Source organism: Lates calcarifer, linkage group LG19 (genome assembly GCF_001640805.2).
Source record: "Lates calcarifer isolate ASB-BC8 linkage group LG19, TLL_Latcal_v3, whole genome shotgun sequence".
Lineage (NCBI taxonomy): Eukaryota > Metazoa > Chordata > Actinopteri > Centropomidae > Lates > Lates calcarifer.
Window position 1 is genome coordinate 10368854 of NC_066851.1, and position 24073 is coordinate 10392926.

The window sequence follows — 24073 nt, forward strand, 5'->3', positions numbered from 1 at the left end:
ACTCCTCCTGAGACCCCTCACCCCACTGAGCGTCTCATTAATTACGGCTCAGTTCAGCCTCGTGCTACTCAGATAGAAAGTCGAAGCATTGATATCATCATATTAAAGACCCCATTAAACATAAATCAGCTCTCAATTTATAATATGCTGCTCTCTTTTTATAAAAAAGGAAATATGGGGAAACGTGATGTGATTGGCAGGGTGAGGGTGGGCCAACAAACATAAGTCAAACTTAAGCAAGTTATTACAACATCTATGTGTATAAGTCATAGAACATAGTGAGATTACTTAAAGATCTGAAATAGTCATAGTCACAAACATTTTGACTTGTCAAGCAAGAAAAGTGTGTGTTACTAATAACATTGTTTTTATCTGTATTTTCAAATTGGGCATTAAAATACCAGAATGGAAATGCTAGCAAGTAATAAACAAAAAAGTCCAGAGGTTGGTGTAAAGTTGGTGTATCATATGTGACTTGTGATTGTGATGAGGAGACTGTAACTTTCCTCAAATTGATACACAAAACAAATATAAATGCCATATATCTACCACATTTTCCACCATGTTTTTGTTTGTTTGAAGTTTGACTGGTGCTCTTTCAATTACATCATCTCATTGCACCCCCTACTTCTGCAATGTTTTATTGGTACCTGGCTAGAGAATTACTGTCATCCCCTATTCATCATAAGGTGCCCAACTCTTAATATCTACAAAAGGGTGGTGGACAGAAACAGCATTCATTCACATTTTCATTTGCTGATTATCTGGAAATTTGTGTAAAATTTGTGCTTCATTTGGATGGAAGGATGGTTGGTTAATGAGATAGTGATCCAGCATGAAATACCAGGACCCTGACACTGGAACTGAGCTGTTATTAATTTACCTGAGACAAGTCAAAATGTTTTGTGAAAAAGGTCTATGCTAACAGCAGTAAACATGTTAAAAATGAATTCTCAAAGAAATGTCTTGGAAAAGCTGTGACAATAAATGGATGATTTCAACTTTGCTGCACTAACTTGTTCAGTACTTAAGAATGTTTTTTTCCCACAAGCGATTGCATATTTTTGTAAGACAAACATAAACAGGTGAGGTTAGACAGCCGCAAAAGCACATGCCTACACACTTGAGCGCACACACTCACACAAACACACACAGGCTTTGTCATACAACAGGGGAGATCAATACTGATTAGGGGGACTTAGAGATTTATTTAGTTGATTAGAAAGGTCAATTACTAATTTTGCACTAAGTTAATCAGCATCTTGTTACGGCTGCCATCCATACTAAATGACACCTTATGGATTGTGCGGGCCATTTCCTTGCCCTGTTGATTTGTTGCTATCTAATTATCATGTAGCCCTAACTGGTCTGAGATCCTATTATAGTCTAACATGGTACTTTAGTAAGCACAGCCACGTTATACTGTATAATATTTTCACTTAAAGTTGATCATCATTTTCATCCATACACACACAATATACAAACAAACAGAGCTTAGCCAGGTTATGATTAGCCTGAGGGCTTATAGCATGTTGGCTGAGAGGCCACCATGGAGCAGATAACAGAGGAGCCTGCTAGAAGCTTCTGGCTCCTTTAACTCCAGCTCCCACATCAGGTCAGTAATCCTCTGGATGTACATGGCAACAATGGAGATTCATTTTTATATGAAGAAAACTACGCCCTAAAGCCTGAAGCTATTTAAAATTGTACTTTTTTTTACATTTTACTCTTAAACAACAATAGGTAATGTTTACACTATAAGACAATTCTGTGGTTTGTTTCAGCAATTTTCTGCTCTACTCTGGCAAATTATTTTAATTTGGTAAATCCCAGGTGGCTGGAATGTAAATGCAAAGGAAACGCTATGGTGTAACATCTTACTTTCCCCTCGTTTACGGTGAGTGAGCTGGGTGTCACTGTCACAGCCCACTCCCAGCCCCCACCACAACTCCCCTGTGTATAAAATGAGAGTAATCATCACTCTGCTCTCCCCCCCCCGCCCGCCTCTCTAGATGGCACGCTCCCGGGTGAGCCGCCGGACCCCTGTTAGCTCTGAAGACAGATGACCACCTGGGTTAACTGGAGTCCTGGACCCTGGCCGTGACTGCCCCAATTCACTTTCATTAAGAGTTAAGAGGACTTATCTGACCCTCACTGCCCATCTCTGAGTGCTGCTCAGCTATTACGGCCTGTAAGCTTTATTTAATGGATTTAACATCCACTTTCACTGCCCTCCTCCCCGGGGACAAGGGAGACACAGAGGAGATGACACACACAAACACACGAGAAAAGAAACATGAGGCGCACACATTCAGCCTATGCAGCCCCCTCCCCGCCCTACACACCCCAAACACCCCCGCCTTGCAACACATACACCTGACGCTCATGTTTGTGTTCAAAATTCAATTACCCACTTATTGATACTTCACAGGGATATTTAAGATGCAGACACGAGCTGTGATTTCCCAGGGGAGCCACTGGTTCCTCTTTATGTCCCAGCCGAGTGGGCCCACCCCTCCTCTCCTCCTCCTCCCCCTCCCCTTCCTCCTTCTCCAATGCATTTTCGCCTGGCTGACACACACACACACATACACACTTGCACACCAAAACAAACACATCTGCACCTCCCAACCCCTGCCCCAGCCTATGCCTGTTCAAGAGGTGTCCTTATTAATAGGCAATCAGTCAAAAATCATTCATTAAAAAGCCTAAAAGGTTTTACACCCGCACTATGATTAGCTGGGAAAGAAAATCCAATGAATTCCTAATGCCTTTATGGAAATGAGGTGTCATTTCCGATCTGCTCAGGGAGGCAGCAGGCAGGCAGAACTAAGGAGCGGTGTTTGAGTGTGTGTGTGTGTGTTAAGCTCTGCCTCCCTCTTCTTTCACACAGCTCCGACACTGATCCTGCTTAAGATACGGACAGGCTCTATCAGATACAGCTGCAACCTGCTACACCGAGGAAGGAGTCAACCATGGAACACGACATTATGTAACAGCACACCCTGTAATTTAAAATATAACTGTGAGGGAGCCACTTTGAAAGAACTGACCACACAAGGTCCAAGGTTACTGAGATGATAAAGACTGAGCTTCTAAACTGAACCATTCTTGATTATTGTTTCATTTTCATTACAGTGAAGGAGCCACCTTCAAGGAAACACACTACAGCACTGCCATTCATCGCAGATACGAGCCCACAGAGACACAGGGGGAGAGGTGAAAAGACGAGCACAGTGGAGTAGTAGAGGTGAGGAGGAGGAGGAAGGGTGGTAACAGCGGTGGTGGGGAGGCATCCCCTGTTCCTCATTCAGCTGCTGTCAGCTAAGGCACTTCATAACCGCCCGCCCCGCGGTCAGCCCGCCCTGATGGATTGATGGAGGCACATTAGCACCGGTGGGGCCCAGTGAATGCAATCATATTCAGCAGCAACGCGCTCCTAATAGGCCGAAGATTGATCCTGAGGGTGAGGAGGAGGTGGTGGCGGTGAATGCAGGGCCCATTAGGAGCTGTCAGGGCAGGGTGACCTTCAGCCTCACCTTCACGCGGGAGGATGCAACAGGGGTCAGCCCGGGTCTACACCCGGTGGCATGACAGCAGAGAAGAGGTGCTCTGTGGTGTTACACAGGTGACAACAGGTGGTCCTACACCCAGAATACACTGAGTGAGGCTGTTTCACCTACATTTAAAAGTATTTATCGTTGTAATATGGTGATATTGCCTAAAGTAAAGGTCGTCTTTTTCTTGGCTTACAAAGTGAGACATTTTCTTGAATGTGTTTGATATTTTATATCTGGGCAAGAAGAACAATGAAAATTCTTATGTTAGTCCGTGAGACGGATGAGATTTCACAACCATTAGGGATGCTTGTGAGTCAATCTTTTGTAAACTGCAAACTGGACATACATTAACAATGACACTAAACACACAACTTGAGGAAAATCTAAGTTAACAGGCAGAGTCTAAAGTAAAACCCTTTGCTTATTAACAGCACGTACTAGCAAGACAAGTGTTAAATGGTCGCCAGTAGCCTTGAGCACACAAGTGTGATAGAGCACCATCACCACCTCCAGCAGCCATGTTACCAGCCGTCTCAATAGCCGAGGCCCTCCGGCGCATCCCAAAGGAACACTCAGCTTTCAATTACCTCCAATAACAGCACTTATCAGAGTCCTCAGCTTCCCCCAGAGACTCGGGGCTTGATGCCGGCGCTCAGCAGCCCACGACAGGGGCATTCATCACTGGGCGGAGTAACAGCTGGGGCCTGAGGAAGAGGCACGCGTCAAGCCCCTGTGGGACTAGACGAGCCAGCATCACGCAACCATTATTGGGGGTGGGGGGGGGGTGGGCACATGCTCCCTTCATATCTATGTTAATATTTATGTACAAACATGAGTGTGCAGCAGTATGTGCACAATCTGCAAGAAAAAGCAGAAAGCAGCACTAGTACTGCTTAGGTGTATTCTAACCATAGGGGAATGTCTGGTTCAGGTCCCCTTTCTCACCGCAGTCGGGTGGGTGAGTTTTCACAGCTTGATTGTGCTCTGCCCATTAACCAGCTCCCTCTTTAATGGTCCACATGTTGAAGGGGGAGGGGCAGTAAATCCTGTCCTCCTGCCCTCGCTCTGCCGCGACTCTGCGGTATCTCGTTTATGGGTAGCGAAGAGTGCACAAACATGATGAAAAAGTAGCCGAGATTTACAAGGCCTCCCCTGACAGCCAGGAAAAGGAGAAAATTAAACCAGAGAGCATTAAACAGGCACCCATTACAGGGCTGCTCCGACACCAATAATAACCATCATTGTGTCCCGTCATTCCGGGGTACATGACATGATTGCAAAGCCTGCAGTCCTGCACCCATGACAGCTAACATCTTTATACCAGCCAGATTACATGCTTCTCTGGGTTCAAAGAAGTCTGGGAGATTAGACACTTTCTCAACAAAATTAATTTGTGACTTGTGATCTATGCAAATACATCACATGGTATACAATCTATAGTTGCTTCCTGTTGCCTGCTAATATGCATTTACTCTTTTCAAGGCTTTCTTGACTCATGCAGTTTGCTCATTTATATATTTGTGCATTTTAGCATCACAAGAAATCTTAAACATTTCACTCAAACTCCCCTGCCTAAAATCTTATGATCTCTCAAGATAAAAAAAAAGTTTCTACTTATAAATCTCTCAAATTTTCAAAGCCCCTCCAGATTTTGTTTATCATCATTTGATTCATAAGTACAGACTGTCTTTATGGACTTTTACAAAGCAGTGCACTCATTACAAGCCAAAAGAACAACATCTCTGCTGCTCTTTCTCCACATCAGGTCACTTTACTCTTATGCGCAGACATGTTGATTGAATTTAACTGATTTATCCTCTGTGTATGTTTATTTATATATCTGATCCCAGTAAAAGGGCAGCTATACCACAATTTGTCAATGCTTGTGTGCTGTTTCACCAGAAAAATAAATACCCATTTTTCTCTTAGGAAAATATGAGCACTTATCTACATCTCTTTAATCCACACTCAACAGGGATTATGACAATGGAGGTAGTGGGGAATGGATTAAAAACTAGATTTTGCATCCATCAAATGCTTGAGCACTTGTTGTATGGGCTCTTGTGAGCATGCCCTTGTTTCTTACCTCTTTCCAATTTAACAAGATTGACCCTAATCCTTTATTTGAAGACCTCAAAGTCAACTTATTTATATTATTTGCCAAGGACAGAGAGCTGATTCTAAATTGTTTAAAGTATGTTTTCTATATTATTTTTTCTGTCTGTGGATACGAACATAAAAGCCTGTGGGAAGTCAACCTGTTTACATTTTGAATGTGAAAGGATGTTGTGAAATCCACCAGTTAGATACAGACAGGCTTTGAGCACCATCTAGTGGTAACATGTGATTAACTAACATTTTAATATCAAGGCACCTTCAGGTTGGATCATCCCCATGCCTTTTATTCTAATATTGTCTTTACTGTTGCTTGCTCTGTTGTGTTGCTCATGCACTTACACTCCTCCAAGCCCAGCTGGTAAGCGAGGTTCTGAAGTCCTTTGACCTTCTCCATCAGGTTGGCTGTGGTCAGACTCCCCAGCTCTACAGAAGGATAATGAAAGCTCTTAGCTCCTGTAACTAGTTTTAGCAAAATGTTATCCCATTTGATGGGATTATTACTTTAATGCTGTTTCTGCCCACACTCACTACAATCATCCTGTTTAACACCAAGTGTTGCAGGTACACTGTAAATATTTCAAAAATAACAATATCTCTGTTTATACATGTACATACCTTTCAGCATTTCAATGTCCTCACTTTCTAGTTCAGCCATCCACTTGGGAGGTGAATTAGTGATGGGCTATAATGTAAAGCACAACAAAGATTTACACAACAGGCTTATATAGTACACTATGTAAAGTTTATTTAATTATCTAGTTTGTAAATCAAAGCAAGCCATGGTGAATCTGACTCACATTTTTACAAGATGCAGCAAACTCTGCGACTCCTGGCACTGTGTGAGAGATTACAGGATAATTCAGATTAAAACAACATTAAACACAATTCTATCATGACTAATGACACAAGAGCAGAGAGAATGTAAACTTACACTGTTCTGGCCACAGGTCTGGCGATGCTCTGTCCAACTTCTCAAAACTCAGCAGAGAAGACTCAAAGTCGTCACCTATCACGACACAATTTTTTAAACATTTACTATGGAAAATGTGTAAATGATAAATAATGATCACAATGTGAACACAGATGAACGTTTCTTGCTGGTTTTGGTGGACTTAGAAGTACTGAGTAAATTTTTTGTTGCATGTACACTTCTGAACAACAAAAGTGGAGGAGGTAGGATGAAAATGTTAAAAAAAAAAAAAACTCACTTCTACAGTTAAACCAGTCGACTTTTAAGTACTGACGTACATGAGCCACAATTACTACTTGTTTCCTATTTAAGTTTATCAAATAACAAATAACAGTTAAATAACATTTGAAAAAGGCTTCATTTTTTGATGTCGGTTTGCTGCAGAGATTGTTTTTATTTCTTCTACTTACTTAAAAAATAAATAAATAAATATGTAATTTGCCACACTTGCTCTTTCCAGCCTCTTTGAAGTAAGGATCTGATATTTTTCTTTGTCAAACATGATAGTAGCTGAATATCTTTGGGATTGTTAATCAGACAAGACCTGAGAAAAAGGAATTACTCAAGAAAATATTTATAGGTTAACAGACAATGAAAATGATCATTAGTTGCAGCCCTTGTCATGTGGTGGCACATTAACATGCATATACAAAACATATAGAAAATGTGTGTTAAATTGGCTGACATAACAGAGGACAAAAATAAATAAATAGAAAGCTATACATTCGGAGACATAGTTTAGAAATTCTACATTTAAAATATGTCCTCATATATTTTGTAATAATGCAATTTGGTTTGTGACCTGGTTAGACAACTGTAGCTTATCTAGCGTGTGTACATCCAATGCATAAATGTGATTATATGTTTATTATGGAGGGCATGGTTAAAGATGAAATTGTACTGAATTACAGTACATTACATAAGGGGTTTTTCTAATTTTATATCCTCTCTACTCATATACATTAGGAGGCAGAATATTAGAAACAACCCTGGAATAATGCAGCAAACACGACCTTAACATTTAAACACCTTAGAGCTGAAGCAATTAGCAGATTAACTGAGTAGTAGATTGACAGAAAAATATATCAGCAAGTAATAATTTCAGTAGTTTTTCAAGCAAAAAAGTGAAAAATTCAACATTGTCTGGTTCCTGCTTCTGAAATGACTGAATATCTTTGAGTTTTGGACTGTTTCCTCAAACAAATCAAGACATTTTGAGACATCACCCTAGATTATGCAAAGTTGTAACTGGCATCGTTTCCACGATCTCTTTGACATTTCATATAACAAATAATTAATCAAAAAATCAATCGGCAGATTAACCGATATTGAGACTGAAATAAACACCTTTGTGGCAGTGTCTAAAGACCTGCACTACTGTGTATAGGCATCATAAAAAAACACGGTATAGCACAACAGCTGTATTAGGCTTTAGACTGTACATGTTTGCCTTTAGACGTGAGAACAGGGTATGTACAGTACACTGTATGCAGGCTTTACTGTAAAAATGTTCAAAAGTCAGTGAAAATAACATTGTGTTCGAAACGAAGCGTGAAAAATCGACAGCAACCGTGAGTAAAATCCATAAATAATCACGACGTAGTGATTAGTAGTGAAACAAAACACGGTAACTGTTAGCCACGATATAAACAGAGGTGATTTAGCCTCTCTGTATTGCAGTAGCTGTGTATGTTTTGGGTGAAGCTGTACGTTAGGTTCAGGCTCTGTGTCTGCTGTGCTTCCCTTTAGCCAAGGAAGGAAAAACATCACCAAACAGTAAAAATACAGCGCTAACATGTGTGTCCCGTTGTCTCGGGATGTTAGTGTAAGACACCGTATGAGTAGTTTACGGTTTAGTGCCCTTAATAATGTCAAATTTACAATTTATACACGGCGTAGCAGAGTAAGGAATTAGAATTTACCTCCATTTGGAGACGCCATCTTCAAAATAAACACGTGACGAGCGACAACCAATAATAGCAGCCGTACTCTGAGTTGACGTGTACCGGTGTATTTCACAAACACGCCACCAGACGGACAACTGGGTTATTGCAATTACAGCATCACGGTGACAGAGAGGTAAAACGGTGTTATATACGTAACGTATTAGACATTTTTGTGAGGTTATTTTAAGGTACCATTCAAGTTATTTCCAGGATCCAAACTCTTGAAAAAATTTCATATTTTTTAATCATTTCTAATTTTTCATGGTTTTATTAGCACATTTCTATTTGTTTTTAATTTTGTGGCAAATTTTGTATGACTGTCTTACTCTGTTTATGAAGAGATGTTTCTCATCTCAATAAGGCTCTCCTGGTTCCTCACGGGTTAATTATAAAATGATAACAATAAAGTATACCTCATGCAAGTGTACAGAAAATAGCAGTTTTGAACTTAAACTGTGGTCCAAGATAATTCTTTGTCAGTAGTAGTAGACATGCTCTGTAGCTTGACATGAAGCTATGTGGGTAACTGGTGACAATGTAGACCAAAGTGAATATAACTTGTTATGGAGGGTTGTGTTGAGTGTGTTGGTTCACCCAAGACTTGTCTGCATGCTCACATTCACACAAATTAATTTTGAGACGATGTACTTTTATTCCGCAGGACAGGTCAAAGTCTGTATTTCATTCACAGTGGTTGCTAAGTAGATGTGGAAACAAGTAGAACAGAATTTTAAGAAAAAGTAAAATTTTTTGACAAAATTATTTTAGGTTGAACCATTGATAATATTAACATAAGTAAGCACAGACTACAAGAATATTATAGTTTATTGATCACACTGAAATGTACACAACACTGAGTCAGTAATAGTCTTATGCTGTCAAAATAGGAGCCAGTGCTGGACAGCACTATTGGCTGAATACAAAAATAACGGACACTACAATCAAGACAAACAAAAATACATTCTCTGATAACCTTTATCTGTGTAACAAAAGATTTTTTTTTAAAACTGACGAGTATGGAGATGCAACATTTAAACCTCACTAGTTCCTTTCAGGCACTTTAGCTTATTATTGTGACACATACAGTCCAGTCTACACTAAGTTCAGGATGTAATATGTGTTGTGAGTTAAGGCAGTTTGGTGATTATTATGTGTCTAGATCTTTGTTCTCAAATACTTTAGAAGACTGGCTCTCATATTGCACTAATTCAAGTCTGTCTTGTCAGGCTTTCTTTATATTACAACACTTGGAAATTCTGAAACAGAAATACTTGGACAGGTAGTATACTGTAGTGTGTACAGTCAGAGTCAGTACCTTATGAAAATTATCTCTGTGTAAACACTCTATGACCATAAGTCTGTGAAACATGATTACTGTAAGTCCCTCATATTCAAACAGTTGTTATACATCATATCATTGGTGTCATCTTCATGGAAAGCTGACTAGAACTCCCAGGAGTCCATCCACTTGAGGCCAGCCATGGCGCTGCCCGGCTCATGTGCCAGAGGACCCGTCATGCCATAGGAGAGTGGATGAAACAGGTAGAAACTATCAGACAGGGAGTGGATTACAGTGATTAACACAAAGTAAAGGATGTGTTTTTAATCTTGAAAATATGTTATGAGGTAATCTAAAATCACAACAATAACGTCTTAGTGTGAGTCCCTCAGCCACTTTTCAGAGTCATTTTAAACATTCAGTGACTGTACGCTCAACTGACCACATCACAACAGACAAGGAGAAGCTACAACAAGGAGACAGTTAGTTTATCTTAGCATAAACACTGGAAATGGAAAGAAACAGAAGTGAAAGTTAAGTGAAACAGGCTAGCTGTTTCCCTCTGCTTCCAGTCTTAACAGCTAAGCTAACTGCCTGCTGGCTGTAGCTTCAAATTGACTCGTATCAGTCCTTTATCCAAATGCCAGCAAGGAAGCAAATAATTTGTCAAGCAAAGCCAATAATAGTTTGTCAAACTACTGCTTCATTATTATGGACTCTGCATATTCATGTCAATCCACAGCAGATAGAAGCATGTGCATGAATGTGTTTTGGGGCTTTTCAAAGGCCTTTTGGGAGAATCAGTGGAAAATGGGTTTAAAAATACCATATAATCACAAAAACCTAATTAAATGTGACAAATATTACATACTGATGATATACTTTTTATGACAGTTTAAGAATGAACTACAATAAAAAAAAAATCCTTCACATTATTGACTAACCTGTAAAGAACAGTAAACAGAAATGCCATCTGCCCGACTCTCTGCAGCCAATCAGAGTAAGGTGGGCGGAGCAGCAAGTCAGCGCTTTTTAATAGGATGTCTAGTGTAATTCCTGTGAGAAGGAAACAGAATACGTTAACCAGAACCTGATGACTACCATGACTGCTTTGTTTACATCAAAACCTCAAACCCCAGCAGACAAAATCTGTTTACATTTTGGCAAACCTGCACCATTAGAATTAGCAGTCCCCATACAATTCTTGTGCAATGTACTCACAGGTGTGCAGACAACTATCTAAAAACTAAATGGAAGTTCTAGGAGCTAACTTTTTTCCTATGATTTATGTTTGCTAATAGTGGACAAAGGAGATGATGATATCCTGGGAAAGTTAAAGTCACACTGAATCTAAAAATATGTGAATCAGCTTTTTGTGTTTGGATTTGACTTTGACTCAGAGAATAACTATTTTTGACAAAAATAAAAAAAATATCTCTGCATCCCTCCTCAACTCTATGTAATGGAATGGAAAAGTAGGCAAAATGTAGTGGGATTTGATACCTGTTAGCATGGTGTTGAAGAGCATGGCAGGGAAGTAGTGGTGATAGTAGAGGACACGGCCCATAGTATAGAAAGGTACATAGTGAAGCAGCCAGCCGAGGAGAAGGAGCCCTCCTCCTCTCATAAGCACACAAGCGTGCTCTGAAACACAGAGTTAAATCATTTACTCACCTTTTTACTACTGCTGCAACCATGAGCTATAAGACTGAAATGTGCCACTATCAATAATTATACCCATTCTTTTTGGGCCCAACGAGAAACCTCTTTGGAGTGCTACAGATGCCACTGCCACCATGATGAGATACAGTCCCAAAGTGGCCAGGTTCATCCACCAGATCACCTGAAAAAGAGAATTTAAATCAAAAGGGTTTTAATGTGCACTGGTCAGACAACAGCAAAGGGAAAATGAGACAAGCTTAAGACTTACAGGGTTCCCCAGAAGGTAAACACGATACTCTGTCTCATTCACTCCTGAAAACCTCAATCCCTTCACAGAAATAAACCAAGAACATTTGTGGTTAAAAACAGGTATGCTTTAAATTTGAAATACGCAGAAATAAACTTTCAGTGCACCTGGTAGTTGATGGGCCAGTGCCAGGGTTTTGAGTTCATCTCATTGTCTTTGGGTTTCAAGCCACTGTTACCCTAAAAAGATACACTTTTTCATTCCAGCAAATAATTTCTGATAAAACACATTCCTTCAGCACAGATGGATTTTCTCAGTGTTTCTTACTCTGATCATAATGATGTGGGATTCCAGTAAGATCTCCAGAAAATGGGGCTTCAGCACAGACAGACTAATGTTGGGCACTGCCAGAACATACAAAAGGAAAATTATCATGCTCGTTAGTGTCTGACGTTTGAAGTGATCTTGAAATGATTGAGGAATATATAGAAAAATGTAGAAGCACAAGTAATGAGTGTATTATACATCTGGGATTGATATGATCTTCAATGTTCCATTGAGAGCTTGGAGTTTCCTTCAAGTATGGACTACATGTCACCTCCACCTGTTCCCAGCCCCTGAAAGGAAACAAAAATTGTAGTACACTTTAACTCCACACACACACACACACACACACACACACACACACACACACACACACAAAGACAAAGGATCCTAAATAGAGGAGGAGGTGAAGTCAGAGCAGAGAAGACTAGTTTTACCACTTTGGAAGAGTCTTCCCAGAGGAGTAAAGCACACAACCGGTGGCTCGGTGCAGAAAGCGGACTTTACTGCGCAGCACCTTCACCAGGTCACCTTTCCGACCTCCACACACCTCCACCTGCCACAAGTCGTTAGTGTCCCCTGTGCCATTCTAAGAGCACAACAAAGATACAGTGATGTGTTAAGCTCACACAAAGATATAATAAACAGTTTGGCATCTTCATATGGGAGTGAAAGGTAACTTCAACTTATTAATTGTGTAACGCGTCCTGAGTTAGCTGCTTTAGATAAAGTGGGCTGTACTCACAGTGCCATAACCTGTAACCTGGAAGTGTTTCTTGGTCAGAGGGGCCTCGTGGAGGTGACTGTGTAGGTTACGAGTTGTCCTGAAAGGATCAGAAAAAGTTAACTTTACAAAACACAGTGGAAGGTTTAAATGAGATCTGATCATTTAAATTAGCTGGGACTAAGTAATGCATCTCGTTGGTGTTACACGCACTCTTTGTGCTCCAATCGAATGATGTCACCATGACGAACCAGGTCAGGGGTTCCAGATTGAGCTAAATACAGGTAAACAATAGAGTATAACAATAAGCTGCTCATACATGACATCCTCATGACATAAATGAATGTTACTGGTATCTCTAAACAGTAAATCAACCTCCTCACATGTATTATTATCCTGTCTGTGAACGAGCCACAAATTGTTGTAATCCTTATGGAGATAGGCGGTCACCTGTAAGGAAAAACAAAATAAAACTGTTTATTTATGATCACAGGTATTTAACATATATAGTTATGTTTGTGAATGTTTCACAGTTGAACCTGTAGCCTGACCTGCTGCTGCCTTGCTCCTACTCCCTCTGGGTATAAGTGCCAATGAGAGTGCAAATAGCCCCCAGCAATACGGAGATTTTTCACAGTAATGGTAGAGCCATATGCCAGGTCTGCATCATCAGAACAACAAAATATCACATAATTAAAACACACAAAATAATTACAGTCAATGGAAAAAGCTTTTTAAAACATCAGTAAAAGTTCTGAAATTATGGAACTGAGCATAAAAGGGAACAGTAAGCCTCAATAGTAAAACCCTGATATGTTCCACTGTGAGGCAAACTCCTTAGCCCATCTGGCTGTCATCAACACTAAAAGAATGCCTACGTTTCTCTTTGACCTCCTTTTCCATTTTCTTATTGGTGTTTTAGTAAACACAGCTGCAGCTTCATGTGGTTTTATTCACATGTGTTTGGGACTCACACTCAGGCATGGATGCATTGTGTAGGTTGTTCCCGATTAGACGAGACTGAAAGGCAGAACTGAAGAAACCATCTCCCGGTCCACTGGTGAGAAAGAATAATCACGATGACCCGAATAACGCAGTAGATGTCATGTGGTATTCTGTGAGCTGAGCAGTGATCACACTTTGTAACATAAGACTCACCTTTTGTTCAGCACAACAAAGTGGATGGCAAATATTGTAACATAGATGAAGAGTGGAAGCAGAATGAGGCCAACAACCCGAGCCAGAAAGTGCTTTGCAATGTCCACCTGGAGCCAGAAAATAAAGTCAGAGGAGCGGCCAAACTTTAAGCATTACTGATCAATGGTGACAGTTACCAGAACTGTTCAAAATGTGCTGCTGTTTACCAGTGAGAGGCTAAGATCACCCAGAAGTCTCCAGAGGTCCCAGACTGTGTTCAGTCCGACTAGGACGATGACAAACAGACCCACAAACTTCACCCCCAGAGCACCAGCAAGGTTTACACCGATCAGTACCAGCCACAGCCACCAGGGGGCAGTAAAAGGCCTGAAAACAACAGCCAGCAGGGAACAGTCGTGTATTTACAAGTATGTTAGCATGGTGCTGAAGAGCAAGCAAGATTTGTTCTTATCGGAAAATACTGGTGCTGCTTCAGCACTGTAATTACAATTGTATCATATTATCATAATTCCAAAGCAAGATCTTATATCTGTTTATACCTACAAAAATCAGCAGTTTCAATAAATAACAATGTGAAATTTGAAATACTCAAGTTATGAAGTGAGTGTGTAGCATTTTTACCTGAAAATTAGTTGCGAAATTATAAGAACAGTTTATAAGAACAGTCATCCACTTGTTTACGATTGACCAGCTACTAGTTTCAGCTCTACACTGCACAGGACAAGATAGAGGACCTAAAATTACCTGTGTCTCTGCTGGTTGAACTTGACCATGCTCAGCACTGCTGCCATGATGAAGAACATGAGTATAGGGTCTAACAGGATGTACTGGGAAATGGAGATACAGCCGGTGTCTGCCAGGAGGGTGAAATGAAGCACAAGACAAGACACTTTTGATACTGTCAGCAAAAAAAAAAAAACAGATAAAATAAAATGAAGACAGTGAGTTATTTCTCTACTCCTACACTGTGTACATGCAGGTTTCATCCATAGCTACGTGCTGTTTCTTATTTTAGAAACACAAAGAAAATGGAAGGTGCAGTTAGTCAGTGTATTGCAACTTTAACATGCACCTGAGTTGTGTGACCCTTTGAAACAGTTAGATGATAACTCACCAAATATGAGCAGAGAGGCAGTGATGAGAGCAGCAGTGTGAGACTGAGACAACTCCAGCACTATGAGGTAGGCAAAGATTGGGAGAAAGGAGCCCAACACTGCACAGAACTGTAGAGCAAAGCAGCAGGGAAGACACATCAACACCCATGATATATGATGACTTTTTAAAACTGTGAAAAGACTGTATGGGTGTATGTGAAAAGTGGCATACCCCTCTCATCCCCCAGTAGTTGTGGTGTTCATATTTATCTCCTGGCTTTATAAAAGGAAAGGTACCATCATAGCCGGTTATGTAACCTGCAAGACCTATCAGCATCTAGGGAAGAGTAGAAGGAGATTAACAACAGAGTGACTTTTTTCTACATGAAAGGGATCATCTGTCGTCTCACTTTTCCAAGAGGAGGATGGACGTCAAAAAAGAAGGTCCTGTTGATGTAGTAGCTTCCCATCTTTCCAAAGTGCGTCTCATCCCAGCTGAAACACCAGAAAAGAGTCTTCATGTAAGAACAAGGGCACAGATGCTCAAAATCATGTGCATATGTTTACAGAAGACTTGAACTCACCACACATGAGGGGGCTCTGTTATCTTGTAGAGGCGTGTAGAGAAAGACAGCCCCACCACCAACATCAGCAGCACTCTGCTTGGGGGCTCGTTCGTACCTAAGCTTCCTCTGACAGAAAACTGAGCAGATGTCCCATTCGAGGACTGGGTGTCATCTTCTGACGACTGTCCACCGGTTCGACTGTTTTTGTCCTTTGACACAGCAGTGGATGGGGTTTGAAAGGTCTTTTCTGAGAGGGGAAATGTTTTCCTGTTTCGTAGTGTTGAAGTGTCCCCTGTTTTGTTCCATTGTGTAATACATTCTTCTTTTGCCATGAGGAAATAAAACTTGTACTAAAATGACCAGACCCCCTTCCAAGCCAGGTAAGTCCAATATTTTGGTTATACTACCAAATCATTTACTAATAGCTAGTTAATGAGACATGTAAATGATGTATAACTGAACTATCAGGGAATAATAGCTACATTTGGCGTAAATATTTATTAGATTTAATACTAGAACACCGGGTGTCACCTCTCAGTATTGTAGTGTCTAAAAAGGCGAAGCTGACACCTTTCCTGCTCAACAAATTACCAGACATAATATCAGTTACATTGTCGCCGAGCTATTAGGACATTTTCTTCAATAACATACCTATACTAGCTCGCTACTTTCTAACCAAATATCCGGCTCCAAAAAATACTGAGAAGCAAAGCGTCGACCTTTCTCTATCGCCTCAAAATACCGTTTTACCATTCAAAAATTTACATTAGCAACAGAAGCTGGAGCACGGTACGTTGCAGCTCGAGTCCACGACAACATGGGGAGCGCGGGGGTTTCTGGGAGGTGTATTCGACTGTATTATTTATGTGGACGCAGCATTGCAGAGCAAACACAATTTCCCAGAATCCTTTTGGAATAGCTCCTCGTCCCGGATAGCCAATGGGGAAAAAAGCTATGGAAAAACGTCTGGAAAAAGATTGCACAGTTCTATTTGGCCACTAGAGGGGGATATGGTATAACAAATTATTATTATTATCCTTTTCTTTCTTTCTTTCTTTCTTTTCAGGGCAATGTGAGATTTTGTTAATACAACGTATATTTCCGGTCCCCACTCCTGATTTATTTATATTCGGGAGAATAGCCTGTATATAGAAAGTCTGCGGCTCATAATAAAATACAGCCCACTGTAAGTAAAATTTCAAAGTCTTTCCATTCTCTGCTTCTTAAATACATCTCAGAGGGATATAGAGATATTATAGGAATATTGTACTCTTTATTCCACTACATTTATTTGGCAAATAGGATAGGATGCTCCTTTCTTTTAACTATCAAATAATATACAATTTAAGTTAAAAAAATAAAAAAATAAAAAAAACTCCACCTTGACCAGGTGCAGCATTAAAATGTAAATGCTTTGTACCAAAACAGACACTTAATTACTTTGATAACACTAGTATTTACTATTGTAAAACCCAGATTGTTTTACAAAATAAATACTTATTTTGATATTTTGAGTAGTTTTACAGTTGGCGATAACTATGTGTACATTGTGGTTTTACTACTTTTTGAATAGAGGATCTGAATATTTTTTCCACCACTGCCGAACACACACCACTGACTCCATCACAGTGACACACCAATGTGACAGCGAACCATGTGGTGTACATATCTGCACTAAACTGTTCAGAATGCAAGGTGTGTCAGGTGCAATTTCTTGAAGTAAATCACCAGAGAAAGATATTTTTGATGTTTTTATTTTGATGACTGATAGTGATTACAGTCAAGAGGTAAACAAAATGAATGAGCATGATATTGCCAATGACCACAGCTTTACAACAGGACATTTATTGTGAGTTATTTGTGGTTTTGAAAGGCTTTAAATATTCTAACTTTGTCCTAAATGTTAGAAATGTTCTGGTCCGGTTCTGGTGATGATTTAAACAGCACAGTAAATATCAGTGGACATTGAGTGGAAGCATTTGTTCAACTGTAAGTTTGCAGATTATGAATGCAGGTTAAGGGCATAAGTCATCAACTTTAGTCAGTCTCCAAAGTTAGAATTCAACTTTTATGTTGCTGCTGAGCTTCCTTGAGAGAAGTTCACTCCTTTAGATGAATAATGCCATAATTAAACCTGAATATAAAAGACAAAAAGTTATGACAGGGAATTCAGAAACCAAATGAGTGAGTTGATACTGTCTATGATACATTCATGACAAAAAAAATCTGACAGACTAAAAGAAATAATGTTCACAATTACTAATATTTAGCCATAAAGTTGTGATGCACATAAGCTGGTGCTTGCATTTCAAAAGCATTGTCTTTGTAATGAAGTTGAAGAGACTCAAAACGTCTGTGATTAGAACAGTGCTGCCACTTCCAAAAAATATATTTCATTGTCTGCTCCACAGGGCAGGGTATACACACAGTTCCTCTGGTACAGTGTCAGCCACTCTCCTCATACATAAAAAGATATGCTTTAAAAAAAACATTTTTACAGACATGTATAAATCTACAAAGCTATAATGCCAGATTCTTACACTTTATGTTTTATGCCAAACAAAATATTGGTTGTGCTATAATGCATTAAGAGAATATGTAACAAAAATAATACATAGTACTAGATCTGTACAAAATAAACCAAACCTCTCCAACGAAGCCTTTGTCTTTACATGCATTCAGAGATGCACACATGGGAATGGTCTGGTGTGAGATATGGGATCCAATTGTGTTGCAGTTGAAGGAGAAATCCTTTTCCCTGTGTGACACTGGTGCATAAAACCAATCTTTACAGTTTAAGCAGTGAGATTTGTGGATAATTTCAACTAACGTACCTTCTTGTATTTTTAGAAGTTAGGCTATAACGTAGTAACTTGTCATGGAGCATGTTTTTTTTTGTTTTGTTTTTTTTTTTTTTTTTTTTACACAAGTATAAAACAAGTTAATACTGTTAAAAAGAAAAGAAAAATCAGGATCAGCAACCGAGTCCATCTTCTCCTACTTCATTGCTTGTATTAAGTTTTGGGAAAATGGTGTTAAACAGAGGAAGGCAGGTTATACCTATTGCACCTTTTTCAAAACATTATATAGATCATCATATACATCTATAGTCTTTCCATGTCCATGTGAAGGCTGAAGCTTTTAATGTGAAAAGTTTGGCTGTGCTTGACTTCCCAGTTCTTCGTCCAGAGATTCTTCAACTTCAGCTCGGAGTTAATCTTGAAGTACAGAGAGGCAGCTGTGGGTTCTTTCTTTGAATTTGTCAACGTTGGTGTCCATTTAGTCCAAGGCTAATTAACAATGACTGAGAGAGACAATACTGGTATGAGGTTTGACAGTGATGCACAAGCTGTTTTATGAGTGGCTGATTTCTTCTGACATTCTTTCTTTTACAAAAGACAATTGTTATCTCCCCACACTGTCTCTGAATCAATTGGTGAGACAAATAGAACAAGAGGAACTGAGTACGCCCTCTGGAATAGGTTGCTTTCTTAGTTTGCTGAGGCCAGTCATGTAGATGAAATAAATAACACAACAAAAAAAGAAGTGACAGAGAAAATAATGTGGAAAATATATCTGTATATCAAATTGCCTGGGGTTACTGAATAAAAAAATATCAGTCCACAAAATCCCTTTAAGGCAAATGGATATCTGGTGAATACTAAATCCCATGTCATACATTCACTGCACTGTATTCTTGGTCCTCTTGAATGTGTTTGAGGGGGGATATGACTGTGTTTTGTGCTGAATGCAAGTGTGTGCTTTTGTGTGTGTGTTTGTATGCAGGGAAACGAGTTTGGACGTTTCAGCGTTACTGTTGGAGGTTTAGTGCCAGGCCCTTGGGGGGAAAAAGGGCAGAAGGGGGAGTGTAAGGTGTAAGGTGATCTTCTTAAGGGAGCAGGAGAAGCCAGCGCTCCAACAGTCACTGTCTCAGTCTTCCGTCTCCCTGAGCCCAGACGCCGGGATCGTTGGGATGCACTTGTGCGGTTGGGCGGAGGCCACAAAGCCCGGCAAACAGGTGCACTTGTAGGATCCCTCTGTGTTGGTGCACTGCCCGTTCTGACACAAGGGCACCTTGTCGCTGATGTCCTCACACTCATTTATGTCTGCAGAGGAAGAGGAGACATGAGCAGTTAGTCACCAGGGAGATTTCACAGCTGGAACAGCTGCCTTCACCACATCTGCTGCTGAGTGGCCTTATGGGTATGAGAGGTGGGACACTGGAACGCTAAAATAATTCAGACTGATAATTTGATTCTAACTGTTCCTCTTTCTTCCTCTCTTTCTTTCTTGGCCTTAAAAACAGTAGTTGACAGAACAATCTAATCTCAAGTAACTTCCTGTCATATCCCATGACCTTCATAAACAGCTGTTTGAAATTGGTTGGTCAGAGCAAGACATTTGATTTGAGCAAACATGGATAAAGAAAATAATCGGCAGATTAATCAACAATGAAAACAATCATTAGTTGCACCCCTATACAATCCCATGACAACTGGGCAAACTCCATGTGCTGATAAAGATCATGGGATGCAATCAAAAGCCTGAGAGCGGCCACTAAATGGACCTTGAGATGAGCCTGTTGAAAATGTTATACAATCTTGTGAGCAATAAACAAGAATGTTTTAATTAGTTCCACAAAGAGTTGGAGGTACACAGTGGTCAAATGTTGCATAATATCTCATCTTGTATATCTTTAATCAAACATGCCGTCATGTTGCGTGTCGACTAGATGGGATGTGAACTTTACTTCCCAGCCATCTTGAGCGCTGAACTGTTCGGAATGATGGTAAAATTAACAATGCATTGGATTATGTTTCATTTTGGCCTTGGAGAGATTTTTCTTTCCTCCTCTCTCAGCATGGGAGGTCTGATTGTCATTTCACAGCAGTCAATCTCAAATGACCCTTCTTCTGTTTATGTCATGTTCTGCTGTGGAAATGCTAGTGGTGATATTTATAAAAAGAGGCATGGCATGAGTTGCGCAGCTCCCACATGTTTCCACAGTGTCAGAATTCGAGCGCCTTGCCTTGGGAAAAAACGGGCTGGCCTTGGAGCTGATAAGCTTGTACGCAGACAAAATATTTTAAACACAGCGTTTCATTACAACAAGACAGTCTCACTTTCTCACAAAACAAACAAAATACACTTAAAAGATATAATATCCCATGTAATACACTGAGTGGCTAAGATTCAAGGCCTCCTTACTCTTGGCAGTGTGTGACTAGGGAATTTCAGACCAAAGGGTAACACACACAATGGTTTTGAGGAGTACACCGCTTTCATTAGTTTCCCATAAAACATAACTTAATGCAAGGTTGTTAAATTCAAAGCTTTTCCTTGAGCTTGATGATATACTGCATGAAGCGTTACCTCACTGAAATTAATCCAAGACCTGGCTCCAAAAGCCTTAAACCTGAAGGGAGAGTTCACTGCGCTTTGATTTCAAGATTCGACACCGCTTTTTGAAACGAGATTAAATGAAGTGATTGATTCTCTATTGATTCTAGGAAGTCCCTGAACATTTTTTTTTTCCACTTGGAGCACACAGTCTATGTGTGGGTGGTCTGCTGAGAAAGATGCCAAAGATGCTTGAGGGAGAGGACCCACCTATACAAGCCATCTTGTCGAGGTCAAGTTCGTAACCGTCGAAGCAGTCGCAGGTGTATCCTTCTCGCACGCGGACACAGCGGCCGTTTTCGCACCCGTTCAGGATTCCGCATTCCTCTGCTTGGAGACCCTCGAAGCCGTTGTAGCGCTCTGCTTGGACACAGAAATGCAGGTAAAACATGGTTATTTTAAAGAAAGAACCTTGTTCAATTATTTGCTACAATCTACGAGGAGGTCAGAGGTCGTGTTGGAGATGAAAAACTTTACTTCACTGTGTCCTTGCAAACGAATGATACTTATACCCACCGGCATAAGAATCCACTGGTTGTGGCTGGTGTTCCGGTTGTCGTGGGATGGGGACACGCATAGATGGCTGCTGAACGTTGTAGTCATTGTCATTGAAAAGAGGAACGCTTTCAGGAATGTCATATGGTCCTGCAGGGTTGCCATAACTGTCCCAGTACGGAGGAACAAAAGGTTCTGCAGGATCCTCTGGCCCCTCAATACCGTACTCGTATCCCTGCCGCTCCCGCAGACTGTCTGCACCTCCTCTCCGAGGCAGGTTGCACATGACTGCATAGTCATCTGAATACAACAGCACACAGGGAGGAGTTATGTTTTGGATATTAACAGTGATGTGTTAGTATAAAGACAGTTATCAAACAGAGAGAGCAAGGTCTTATCCTGCTCCTCACCAGAGTCTCTCCTGGGACAGAAGGCACACTGTCCGCTCCAGGCAATGCCGTACAGGCAGCAGCACTCAGTGTATGTGGTTCTGCGTCCCTGGAGAGGCTCCGCACACATGTTGTCCCCCTCCAGACGCTGCCAGCAAATATCCATGTGCACACTGTGATCAGGCTCTAGAGTTTCTGGGAGACAGAATGATTGGGGATTAAGAAAGCGACTGTGAAAACAGTGAATGCATCCAACCTGTCCATTACAATCACCCACTGCGATGAAAACTGCTCACGTGCAGCTGTAAGGACCCACCCTGTTGTACTGTTCACTCTGCCTCCTCAGAGGGAACACCTCACCTCACAGCTAAAGATTATTTTCATTATTTATTAATCTGCAGGTTATTTTCTCGCTCAATTTGTCGATTGTTTGATCAAAAATAGCAAAACGAATATTGATTACAAATTTCCAGAGCACTAATTCTATTTGAATGGCTCAGTTTGTCTGAACCCAAATTCAAAGATACTGAATTTCCAATGACGCATATCTGAGAGAGGCAGCAAATCGTCACATTTGAGAAGCTAAAACCAAAGAATTTTAGTTATTTTTACTTGAAAAACTCATGAAAATGATTTAAATAACTACATTATCAAAACAGATTAATTTTGGGTTTATCAACTATAATGTATTGATTAATAATCAAGTTATCATTTCACCCCTACAGGCAACTGAGAATTCTACTATTGTCAAACTCTACTCTTTTAACATCCAGAAAGAACCAAATATCACGAATATGTGCGTGTCTTTGTATGAGTGTGTCACACCTTCTGTGTTGTTGAGGCCAACGCAGCGCCGCCGTGTGCTGTCCAAGACTAACGGAGGACTGCAGAAACAGTTGAACGACCCGGCCGTGTTCACACATGCTCCATTCTCACAGTTTCCAAATTCACACTCATCGTAATCTAAAAACACATATACAAGGAGAGACACACAGGCATTACTCATCAGTAATAACTCATTGCATTCTAACGCATTAGTATAATTACTCAAACTAAACCATAAATTGAACTAAAAGATTAGGATGTTACAATCCATTTTTGATTGTATGCATCAGATTTTGGTGGACTGATGCAGCACAGTTTAGCTGTAATTGTTATATGGATGCTTTCAAATATTAAAAATATTATTTAAAAATATTATTATATATTATTATAATAATATATATAAATCAATGTAATTTCTTACCCACACACTCAAGCCGGATGTTATCATAGTAGAAGCCAGAGCGACAGTAACAGGTGTAGGTAGAAAAGAGATTTGAACACTGTCCATTCTTACAAATGTCTGATCCAAACATCTCACACTCATTTGCATCTGAGGAGGAGACAGAAAGATTCACACCTCGGTTATTATGTAAGTGGTGAGATGGAAACCAACAACTCTGTTTCTAAAAACACTGGCACCCTGCCTCAAATGTCACTCACTCCTCCTGTAAAGAAGAGTGTGTCAGGACACACTACGATTACAGTAATTAGTCAGGTATGCAGGTATCCCATTAAGCCTTGGCGAGCTGTACAGGCAGCCTTGTAAATATGGTGAGGGATTATGTCGGTCTATCTGGGTTTAAAAGTTGCTGCAGGTAGAAATGAAACAGAGGCTGACAGTGGACCTTTCTGTGCCAATGTAAAGTTTGTGTGAAGGGAAGCTGTAAAAGAGATTAAAAAGAGATGAAAGAGAGTGTACCTATGTAAGGGCGCTGTTCTCCCAGAGTCCTTGTAGAGGAAACAGGCAGGGGTAATAATCCACTGCCATGAGGGCACAACTGGTTATAATCATCTGGAAAAAACCAAGAAATGGCTTCGTTAGTGAAATGCAGATGGACTTTTAAAAAAAAGTCATGAAGTGTCAGAATCGATCATCAGCCTCCTGTTGTACCTCTTCCTGGGACAGGACAGGCGTGGATCTCGCAGTTGTCCCCCCAGCCGGCCCCCACCGTGCAGCAGCACTCCTGCTTGGTGGTATTGCGGGACAAAACGTTGTCGCAGAAGTTGGCGTCATTTAAGTTGTAGTAACACTCCTTCCTCTCCTCGTCTGAGGGAGCAGATGGACGGATTTCAGCAGGAAGTTTCAGAACAGAAGC

General features: G+C 40.4%; 3 protein-coding genes across 6 annotated transcripts in view; all 3 read right to left on the minus strand.

The window, feature by feature from the left end:
* The window catches only part of lin52 (lin-52 DREAM MuvB core complex component), a 50158-nt gene extending 41505 nt beyond the window's left edge, over positions 1-8653 (minus strand). For both annotated transcript variants that reach the window (XR_007815167.1, XM_018690240.2), the window contains exons 1-5: positions 8571-8653; positions 6610-6684; positions 6476-6513; positions 6294-6360; positions 6018-6101 (exon numbers count right to left, since the gene is read on the minus strand). Coding sequence is in view for 1 of the 2 variants with exons in the window: in XM_018690240.2 (XP_018545756.1) it covers positions 6018-6101; positions 6294-6360; positions 6476-6513; positions 6610-6684; positions 8571-8589 (283 nt within the window). In the remaining variant the exon portion in view is untranslated. The remainder of the gene's footprint in view (positions 1-6017; positions 6102-6293; positions 6361-6475; positions 6514-6609; positions 6685-8570) is intronic.
* A 748-nt stretch (positions 8654-9401) lies between these two features.
* pomt2 (protein-O-mannosyltransferase 2) lies at positions 9402-16474 on the minus strand. Its single transcript, XM_018690241.1, has 21 exons — positions 15667-16474; positions 15493-15577; positions 15315-15419; positions 15103-15211; positions 14733-14841; positions 14195-14354; positions 13989-14095; positions 13805-13887; positions 13382-13491; positions 13214-13280; positions 13044-13104; positions 12852-12930; positions 12544-12695; positions 12308-12399; positions 12110-12186; positions 11950-12021; positions 11804-11863; positions 11611-11716; positions 11377-11517; positions 10818-10929; positions 9402-10143 (listed from the first exon to the last, which is right to left on the minus strand). Exons 1-21 carry the CDS (start codon positions 15978-15980, stop codon positions 10038-10040), a joined length of 2307 nt encoding a protein of 768 aa, XP_018545757.1. The 5' UTR covers positions 15981-16474; the 3' UTR covers positions 9402-10037.
* Positions 16475-17386: 912 nt separating this feature from the next.
* The window catches only part of LOC108892547 (latent-transforming growth factor beta-binding protein 2), an 80742-nt gene continuing 74055 nt past the window's right edge, over positions 17387-24073 (minus strand). For all 3 annotated transcript variants that reach the window (XM_018690167.2, XM_051078157.1, XM_018690165.2), the window contains 8 exons: positions 23869-24072; positions 23677-23769; positions 23179-23307; positions 22758-22895; positions 21954-22127; positions 21565-21843; positions 21259-21408; positions 17387-19754 (listed from right to left, as the gene is read on the minus strand). In XM_018690167.2, coding sequence (XP_018545683.1) covers positions 19579-19754; positions 21259-21408; positions 21565-21843; positions 21954-22127; positions 22758-22895; positions 23179-23307; positions 23677-23769; positions 23869-24072 — 1343 coding nt within the window. In that variant the 3' untranslated portion in view covers positions 17387-19578. The remainder of the gene's footprint in view (positions 19755-21258; positions 21409-21564; positions 21844-21953; positions 22128-22757; positions 22896-23178; positions 23308-23676; positions 23770-23868; position 24073) is intronic.

Excerpts from the sequence above, each read along its gene's own strand:
- pomt2 (XM_018690241.1), bottom strand. The coding sequence starts at position 15,980 with ATGGCAAAAGAAGAATGTATTACACAATGGAACAAAACAGGGGACACT. Across the intron at positions 14,842-15,102 it reads TGCCTCTCTGCTCATATTTG|ACACCGGCTGTATCTCCATT; the intron begins GTGAGTTATCAT and ends CCCTCCTGGCAG. Across the intron at positions 11,717-11,803 it reads TTTACCTTCTGGGGAACCCT|GTGATCTGGTGGATGAACCT; the intron begins GTAAGTCTTAAG and ends TCTCTTTTTCAG.